General features: G+C 32.5%; 1 protein-coding gene across 1 annotated transcript; it reads right to left on the reverse strand.

Moving 5' to 3' along the window:
* Positions 1-150: 150 nt before the first annotated feature.
* On the reverse strand, positions 151-7,185 carry LOC142549573 (putative glucan 1,3-alpha-glucosidase). Its single transcript, XM_075658581.1, has 6 exons — positions 5,444-7,185; positions 3,762-4,035; positions 3,555-3,690; positions 1,848-2,058; positions 1,546-1,752; positions 151-843 (listed from the first exon to the last, which is right to left on the reverse strand). Exons 1-6 carry the CDS (start codon positions 7,037-7,039, stop codon positions 475-477), a joined length of 2,793 nt encoding a protein of 930 aa, XP_075514696.1. The 5' UTR covers positions 7,040-7,185; the 3' UTR covers positions 151-474.
* Between the last annotated feature and the right edge of the window lie 3,245 nt (positions 7,186-10,430).

Here is a 10,430-nt window from a genome sequence, read left to right on the forward strand (position 1 = left end):
AAATTTTGTGTATTAAATAACATTTTTCCTCATCGAGATTTGTAATCCAGGATGAAACCACATGCTTCATTTTGTGTAATTTTTTTTTTCTTGCTACAAAAACATAAACGTGTGATTATACTTTAATTTTAATTATTTGGCAAATAACTCTTTACATAATTGAAATTATAGTTTTATTTATATTTGTTTAGCATGAAATTAAGTGCAACGTGGAAAAGAGGATTTTCATTCCTTGTGATCCAACACACAGATAATTCTCTGGGTCAGAAATGATCTTGCAACATCAACATTTTCAAAAATACATGGAAGTATTAAAGCTGTTGTCCTAAGTTCCAAAATCACTTCTCATCTTGAGTCAAAATCTAATCTTACTCAAATCCGCAGATCATGAATCATGATACTGATACAGAAGGCCCTCCCTCCCATCTAAAATGCAAAAGGCTACAGCAGTCAGAACAACCCTCAAAGAGATTCTTATGAAACCTTGATCGTCCAATCGTCTGCAATTCGAACATTAGGCTTACGGATGGTCAGAACCAATGAGCTCTTCCCTACTCGAAGGAGGAGTGGACCCCATTCAATGTCAACCTTCTGGTTTGCCGGTTCAATCAGAGCAGTTTTCGGTTGAGGAAACAAACCTAAGAGTATGATTCTCTCCACAACGCATTCTGAGGTAAATTTGTTGCTGCCAGCTCCGGTAGGCGCCAAGTTTGATGATGTGAGTTTTCCGTTCAAGAATGTAAAACGACGGTGTATGTAGGCTCCTTGCTGGAATTCGAAGCTCTTTCCATTGTCAACATAAAGCTCACCTACAGCAGCCTTGGAACTATTAAGAGCTATAACCTGCGAGGTACAAGAAATGGAAATTAGTATAACATGTTATCCCGTAAGGGAAGGAGAGCCAGCAGAAGCCATGGGCAGACCAGCAGGCCCCTCTCTTTTTCAGTTTGTTTCCATACTAGTATGATACTCATATACAATGGATAAAAAATTAGTCCGCTGACATAAGTAAGATTCATTGCTTCGCTACAGGAGATATATGAATTGGTCCTCTCATCAAGAATGGGAACCATAGTCCAAAAAGAAACAAAAAAAGACTAGCCAAGTCGTTATATTTCATTCATGATTACTAATTTGGTGCCCCGTCTTAAGCTTAAAAAGAAAATAGAACCGTGAAGGAACAGATAGTCGTCATTTTATATAGAATGGCGGCCCGAGATACACACTAATGGCTAAGCACAAAGACGATAATCAAATTTCATATTTTTTTACCATTATATCGACAAAGATAAACAAATTATATCATTTGCCATTTATGTCATTGGTATGAACATTCACTTTTTATAAAGGAAGAATTGAAGTGCAAAAGTAAACTGAAAAAATTGAAGTTTTCCTCGAAATATCAAGTTTCACAAACTGCAAAAGTAATGGAAAAAATTAAATGGAGTGAGGAGGGTGGGTGTGCTTAGTTCCCGCATTCTGTGCAAGTGAGCTAATTTCTACAAAATTCCAAAATAGGGTCAAGCTTTTAATTCGAAATCATACCAGAGTGTACGGATCATTTTCCATTTGAGTTGAGCTCCTTCGGAATCTGTCTTTTCTTGGTATGATGGTACCAGCCCGTTGAAAAGCAGGGACGCTATCTTCTAAAGCGTCCAACTTATGTGTTACTCCTCCCTTGTAAGCAGCTCCAGTTTTCATGTCAAACCAAGATTGATCCCCAGGAAGATAAACGGGCACATGTTTAGCTCGCTGTATAAAATTTTACCATCCATGCATTAGAAGGTTCAAAGAGAAACATAAATATCTCACATTGAAAATAAAAATAAATCTGATTATAGAGAGACCTCAGTATATATTCCTTGCACCAAGAGAGCATCTCCAACCATAAACGCCTCGTCGTTGCTGAACGTATTCTCATCAGAAGGAAATTCCATCCAAAGTGCACGAGCGACAGGAATACCACTGGTGTTTGCTTCTCTGAATAACGTGTAAAAGTAAGGAAGCAGCATGTAGCGTACATGTATGGCTTCCCTCATGAGTTTTGTATTTCGCTCCCTGCATCAAACATGGATAGAGCTCACTCATTATACACAAGACAAATATGTTGATAAATATAAATGGATACATACGGTTGGTGCAGTTAGTAGAATCAAACAGCTGTGAAGAATGTGGAGATGAATCGTGAAAAAGGTAAAAACCAAGTTCAATTTCAGTTGGCCAAATAGTATTAATTTAGCCACGCGCCAGGAAATTCTTTTAATGAAATCATTGGAAGATCGAAAAAACCCACGTTAATACAAAAATATGATAATATTGAAGATTGAAATTTCACTACACATGCACATATCATATACGACAGGGACTGAAGCGCATGACCAACTAATAAGAGTGATAATGAAGCAAGGGAACTGATTGACTGGTTATCAGCATATCAGAAAGACGAAGTCTTAGTTTATTGTATCTATTCACACAATTGTCAGCAATAATCGCTGGTCTCCAGTTATCTTTCCTTTTCTTAGCATGCTTTCATAAGGATATCTGAGGGTCTTGTAATGATACACAAGGTCTTGCCAAGCTTATCAAGATCAACATCAAACAATAATTATACATCACAAAATCCTGTTTCATAACAGCTATTAACACCACGCAAATCAATGAAACAGATCAAACTTTCAGGCACTTGCATTGCATGAAATTTATAAGGAGAATATTAAATTCACACAAGCTTAAATCAAAGCTGAAAAGACACTAGATGAACATACTATGATAATGTCTCCCTCTCTCCCATAATCTAAACACCATAACTCTTGACTTGTACTTACACATGGGTTGGAAATCTTCTCAAATGATTCCCCAATGATCAGTCCTACACAGTGCAACTACATCTATAAGTCATAGTCATTGCCTAATCTTAAATTCAAATATCCACGAATTTATCACTTGGCTGCCTATTAACGAATTTACGAAATGATAAGAAAACCATGAGATTCAATCATAAGTCACTTGGCCTCGATTTACATAGGGTACTATACTTTCACAGTCTCACGGAGTAAATGACTTACTTTCAAACAGCTATTCAAATGCAACATATTGCCCAACCACTCAACCAAACTTTTATTTCTCTAACAGACATAATATGTGTTAGGGACTTGAGTAGATTGGGCCTAAATAGTTTAAAGAGTTTTGTGGGAACAATTGAATTGGGCCTAGAAGTTGCTTGAGGAGGGAAAAAAGGAAAATAAATAAGAAAAGAGTTGGTTGGAGGGGAATTCACATTTGTTTCCTTGATTTTGCTAGCTTGAGCTAGGGTAGGGGGAGAGGAGTTACTTTCTTCTTGTAAATGATTTATTCCTCGGCTGGGTGTTTTGCTCAGATTATTGTAGTTATTGTTGCTTTGAGTCAATGTAATTGTGCAACATTGTTCTTTAATTCACTATTTTCTATATATCAGTTTATATTCTATCTATTTTGTGTTGTAGTCGTACCAATATGCAAGAAAACACTAACCTCATTCTGGCATCTATCTAAAGGTGGAAAAGAGAATACCATACCCAAACAACCAAGGTTCCCGTCTCTTGGTATCGTGATGAGCATGGGCTCTAAAGAAGGGATAATAGGCACCAAGCTGATACCAGCGAACCAACAACTCAGTATCTGGATTTCCAAAAAATCCACCAACATCCGCACCTATAGAATACATATAAAATCACTGGAGAGTAAATTCATATATATTGGTAAGCTAACATGGAGAAACTAACCAGAGAATGATATCCCTGTGAGACCAAGTGTCAAGATCATGGGAACTGAAACCCTTAAATGTTCCCATTCAGCTGTATTATCTCCAGTCCAAACTGCTCCATATCTTTGACTTCCGGGGAAAAATGCTCTTGATAAAACGAAAGGGCGTTCTTTCCCCTCTACACGCATAACAAGTCCATCCGATGTTGCCATGTGAAAGTAATAGCCATATGCATTGTGCAACTCTCGATGCTCAACATCTCCATAGTGTAAAGCATCTCTAGGCATCGAAACCTGATGTAGAAAAAGAACCACTTTTTCACGAGGGGGGTCTAGGATTAACAGGATTTGTGATGATTCCAGATTTACCAAGTCACAAAATTAGGGAGTAACAAATTTTTTGACGGGATTTTGGGAATTGAAAACTTGTCCACTTGAAGAGGGCATAAAAAATCCACTAATTCAGTAAACATTAGAATCTCCAGAAAGTAGGAAGGCATCTGCCCTGAACACCCTAAAAATATAATAGCAGTGATACAAGCATGAAATTGCATGAATTTGTAGCTGCAAAATGATTCTGAGATGCCACTACGAATTCCTAGGAGTGAAGATCCAGTAGAAATAATCAGATTCAACCATATAAGTAGTGAATCATCAAACTAGAATTACATGGTAGGACAATCACTAGTTACATAAACGATTTGAGAAATAACTAAACCAATATTTTTAATGAAGGTAAGACACAAGAATATCATTCATTTCATTTCTGACCAAGGAAAAATACCTTGGAAGAAATTGACGAACCTCCAAAATATTATGGTGTTTGATTACTAAGTAACTTGTATAGATGTGAAGTTATTGGGAGAAAATCGATATAAAACTTGAGAGTGGAAATACAAAAATTCAAAAGTAAAAAAATTCTATATGAAATTATTAGCTTTGACAGTATAAAACTGTATTAATCACAGAAGAAATATAAATATTATTGCCTTGGACCTTCAACAATCAAAAACTTAATTGACAATGACAGACAAACTAAAGCAGGAAAATCAAAATGCAGCAAGAAGTTTCATCCAGTGAATAAAGAGGTATTAACTACTGACACAACTGTGAAACCACAGAGCTTGGTCCACTTCAATATCCTTGAGCAGGGATCTCTCCCTTGAAAATACCTTGACCAGAAAAGGCCATCCTCACTAGAAAAAGAGCTTAACATGAAAGATCCATCTCACATGTTGATAGCATCATGACATTACCCAAACCAGTTACCCATATACACCCACATCACACTAATACCAGTTAGCATGTATGCTCTTACCAAAAAAAAATAAATGTTTGTTAATGTGATTTCAGACATCTGACAGTCTGTTTCGACTTTCGAACCCCAGCAAAAAGTGCATAACAGGAATCATAATTAATATTATTCTATCCTTCCTTGATAACCTAGAATATCATGAGAATGAGATCAACATGCCTACGTCAAAATTTAAAGCAATGCATGAACCTCATAAGCTTTTGATATTGTATACAAATTAAAGCAGTTGAATAGCAGGTAAAAAAAAAACAACAATAAGCTTGAGATCTTAGTAGTGCCAGGTTTTAATTTAGTGCAACAACGAAACTAAACCAATTTGATTGATTAACAAGAAAAGTGCAAGCCGAATAAGTAACAGGAACCAATACAGAATCAGTCAAAAATTACCTCTGGACCATTGAATACAGAAGGTTCATTCATGTCGTTCCAGATGTGCAAGGACGAAGTTGAACCAACGTAATTGTCAAATGAAAATTTCCCAGCCCACCAGGACCTAATCTCTGGACTCAGCATATCGAAGTATGATGAGGATCCAGACCAGCACCAACCATCAAAATCCTTTCCTGTCGCATCCTTCACATAGTATCCCTTCTGGGAAGCCTCCTTATGTATGTAATATGACTCATCTCGCTTAATATGAGGATCCACAATTGTGACCATATGCCTACCTTTTGCAGCTAATCTCTTCTGCATTTCATCAGGGTATGGGAACAAAACCCTGTCCCATGTAAAATATCTCTTCCCATCAGTATGCTCGATATCAAGCCATAAAACATCATACGGAATATCATGTTCATCAAATTTGGAGTCGACGTTGTAAACGTCCTCTTCATCCCGATAATTCCATCTGCATTGATGGTAAGCAATGGCAAACAACTGTGGCATTGCCGGTGTTCCTGTCACACCAGTATACTGCCTCACTACATCTTTTGGCCCTGGACCAACAAAAAAGAAAGAATCCACCACACCAGCCTCACTCATCCAAAAGGTATCAACTCTCTTCTGATCAGAAGGCAGCCTTAAGACTGAAGAGAACTCATCATTCCATCCAGGCCCCAGAACATCAATCTGCATTTCAGCAGCATTGAGCCAAAAAAACCCGGAACTCCCTCGCGACTTCCCATGTGAAATCATGAAAGGAATAGTCCCATAAAGCCCAAAAGGTGAATCATGGAGGTACTCAAAGACATCAAGATTGAACAACCTATAGGGCTCAGAGTCCTCAACACCCGGCCCTCTAGTTGGCTTCAAAGCTAGACTAGTGGCATGTTCAGGAATCCCATAAACAAAATCAGCCTCATAAAAAGACACATCATAGCTAATACTTTGCGGTCCGTACGGCCGTGTATCAGTGTGACTTCTAAATCTCTCCTCCCAATCCTCATTATCCTCCTTTTTCTCCCTCAGCTGCTCAAAATCGAACAAGCCATTCGAGTTCAAAGACAAAACCTTTTTCCCATTTTTACCATTCTCCCTCACAAATACTTCAAAAGGGTCATGCCTAATCGCACCTTCATACCCATCAGCAAGATAAAAAACTGACAGAGTACCCGAACCATCCTGGCTTTCTTCCTCTTTCAGCCTCTGCAACCACAGCCTCTTCTCCAAAAACTCCGGTAAAACCACATCTGGAACCTCGAATCTCTTCTTCCGGGGGCCTAGATTTTGGTCCTCATCAATCTTGAGCCTCAAAACACCATCTTGATAAGCCGATAATGTAAGAACCAAAGGCTTACTGATGATGGACGGCTCCTGATTCTCACTATTTTCTACACCCTTTCCTCTCTGGATAAGTTTAGCTACAAGATCACCCTCCTTAACAGAGACATCAGTGGCGATTAATGAACACTCCCCAGGTTTCCTAGATCGGGCACGTTTGCAGAAAGGGGTCTGATTACAGTTCCTGAATTCGTCTTTCTTCCAAGAAAACACGCAGTTTATGAGAAGGAGACTGAACAAAAAGATGCTCAGAGGCTTTCCCATGTATCGTAATTTTCTAGCAAGTAACTCTTAGTCCGTGGAAATCATGAAATTTAGAACATGGTTGCCGTTCATTGGGGAAGAATCACTCCGTAGTGTCTCTCAAACAAAGACGCTAGAAGTCGTGAATTAGGCCATCGGAAGAGGGGTTTTATTTCAAACTACCCCACATTCAACAAAACCACAATTTAGCATATATTGACAAATTGATCCTTAATATTTTCATGAATTTTGTTTCGCCCCTTTTCCAGTTTATCCCTTTTTTTATAAATTCATAATTGAGTACATCACTTTTCAACAAATAATATCAAGTTTTTACTTAATGTGCAATTATTTGTTGAACTGATTAGTATATAATTTTTAAAAAAATTAATTTTGATTTAATGGAGTTATAATATATTGATTAGATTGCACGTTATAGAGCTTATTATATTCTTTAAAACATATTTTTTAATAAAATAAAATAATCTATATCTATATAAATATATGAATGCGAATTGTGAATTTACATAAATATCCTTACCTTCATTTAATAATAATCATTAATACATGTTTTCTTTTTCATATATTCTTTTAATAATAATCATTGATACATTTTTATTTTTTTCCATATATTCTTTTAATAATAATCATTAATACATTTTTATTTTTATCTATCTATATCTATATAAATATATGAATGTGAATCTATATCTATATAAATATATGAATGCGAATTGTGAATTTACATAAATATCCTTACCTTCATTTAATAATAATCATTAATACATGTTTTCTTTTTCATATATTCTTTTAATAATAATCATTGATACATTTTTATTTTTTTCCATATATTCTTTTAATAATAATCATTAATACATTTTTATTTTTATCTATCTATATCTAAATAAATATATGAATGTGAATTGTGAATTTACATAAATATCCTTACATTCATTTAATAATAATCATTAATACATGTTTTCTTTTCCATATATTCTTTTAATAATAATCATTAATACATTTTTATTTTTATCTATATCTATATAAATATATGAATGTGAATTGTGAATTTACATAAATATCCTTACCTTCATTTAATAATAATCATTAATTACATGTTTTCTTTTCCATATATTCTTTTAATAATAATCATTAATACATTTTTATTTTTAAATTTAAAATTTACCTTTTTCATATATTCTTTTAATAATATTTTATATCTATATCTCTATTATCCTTACCTTCATTTAATAATAATCATTAATACATGTTTTCTTTTTCATATATTCTTTTAATAATAATCATTAATACATTTTTATTTTTAAATTTAAAATTTACATAAATTAATACATGTTTTCTTTTTCATATATTCTTTTAATAATAATCTATATCTATATAAATATATGAATGTGAATTGTGAATCTAAATATATCTACAATTCACATTCGAGATCAAATTCACAGAAAATCACTATCATAATGTTATAAATTGTCATATATTCTTTTAATAATAATCATTAATACATTTTTATTTTTAAATTTAAAATTTACATAAATTAATACATATTTTCTTTTTCATATATTCTTTTAATAATAATCTATATCTATATAAATATATGAATGTGAATCTAAATATATCTACAATTCACATTCGAGATCAAATTCACAGAAAATCACTATCATAATGTTATAAATTGTTAGTATTACGAACATTAAGGTAATAATGAGAAGACGAATAGAGATGAGTGTGATTAAATAAAATTAAATTATTAATAAATATTAAGGTCATATAACACATTTTTTTTCTCATTTAGAATGTATATATATTTAGATTACTTATGTATCAACAAAAATACGTGATTGATAGAAAATATTTGTATGTAAGTGATTTCATTGCAAACATTTAAGTTATTTAATCAATTTTCAATATATGATGCTAAATACATATTACTAAATAATATATTATCTATTAATCTATTAAATATATGACTTTTATTTGTGAGCTTACTATTATATTATTATTTTTTTTTACAATTTGTCATGTTAATGGTGTTATTTAAGTCATTTTTTATCTTAGTTTAATAAGATCATTAATAGTGTATTTAACTCAATCAAACTAATTATTATTTTAATTTACTTTTAAATTTAATTTTAATTACTTAAATTTATACATTGCCGTCAAATAATAACAGGAAGACAAAGGGAGATGAGTCGGATTGAATAAAAATAAATTATTAATAAATATTTAGTCAATTTTTTTATAAATGATGCTAAATAAATATTACTAAATAACATGCTCCATTTGACCATTTTGTATTCTTGCAATGAGAGAAGTTTTTTTACCCCAGCGTTAACATGTTTGATTGTTATATGTCATTTGTATTGATCATGTAATTGTGTTTGAATTGTTTATGTGATTTGTTTGTTTGCACAAAGAAAAGAGAGAACAAAATCAAATATCCAACAAAAATGGTTATTTTTCAATTTTTTATTGTTGAGATATTTTGTTAATTTTTAAACACATAATGCATGTTTTCTGTTTGCTTAGATTACTTGGTTTGAAGTGACTTAGAAAATATTAAAAAAATTGAAATATTTCTTCGTTTTTACCTTATGTATCAGAATATCAAGAGATACTATTTTTTATTTATTAGGGCGATTGCAATTAGAGGAGTTTTTTTACCCTAGCGTTAACATGTTTGATTGTTATATGTCATTTGTATTGATCATGTAATTGTGTTTGGATTGTTTATGTGATTTGTTTGTTTGCACAAAGAAAAGAGAAAACAAAATCAAATATCCAACAAAAATGGTTATTTTTCAATTTTTTATTGTTGAGATATTTTGTTAATTTTTAAACACATAATGCATGTTTTTTGTTTGCTTAGATTACCTGCTTTGAAGTGACTTAAAAAATATTAAAAAAATTGAAATATTTCTTCGTTTTTACCTTATGTCTCAGAATATCAAGAGATAATATTTTTTATTTATTGGGGCAAATGTATTTTCAAACTTCTGTCTATAAATCAATATTTAAAATTTTTACGACATTATTATATTCTCTAATCAATTTGTTTAACTTAGATTGATAGATAGCATTTTAGTTTGAGTTTTTATGTATTTGCTTATATTATTTTTGTAATATTATTTATTATGAAAATAATAGGTGAACTACAAAATTTGGTAGGTCTAAGAGTCCTCTGGTGAACGACAAATATAGATAAATTATTAAAATATATAATATCTAGTAGATTTTTGGCATGCGATTTTGTTCTAATTCAATGATTATGCATGATTCTAAATTTTTATTATATCACAAGTTAACACATGCCTAATATTTTTCTATGGTTTAAGAAAAATTGTGTGACTTCCTCCAATATTATCTCGATATATTTCGAGGTGATAACAAGATT

This window comes from Primulina tabacum, chromosome 6 (assembly GCF_025594145.1).
Source record: "Primulina tabacum isolate GXHZ01 chromosome 6, ASM2559414v2, whole genome shotgun sequence".
Lineage (NCBI taxonomy): Eukaryota > Viridiplantae > Streptophyta > Magnoliopsida > Lamiales > Gesneriaceae > Primulina > Primulina tabacum.

Bases quoted from the DNA above. Each gene is read 5' to 3' on its own strand.
- LOC142549573 (XM_075658581.1), bottom strand. From the start codon at position 7,039: ATGGGAAAGCCTCTGAGCATCTTTTTGTTCAGTCTCCTTCTCATAAAC. The intron at 4,036-5,443 runs GTAATTTTTGAC...TTTCTACATCAG, and splicing joins CTGTATTCAATGGTCCAGAG to GTTTCGATGCCTAGAGATGC. The intron at 2,059-3,554 runs GTATGGTATTCT...TGTTTGATGCAG, and splicing joins CGGGAACCTTGGTTGTTTGG to GGAGCGAAATACAAAACTCA.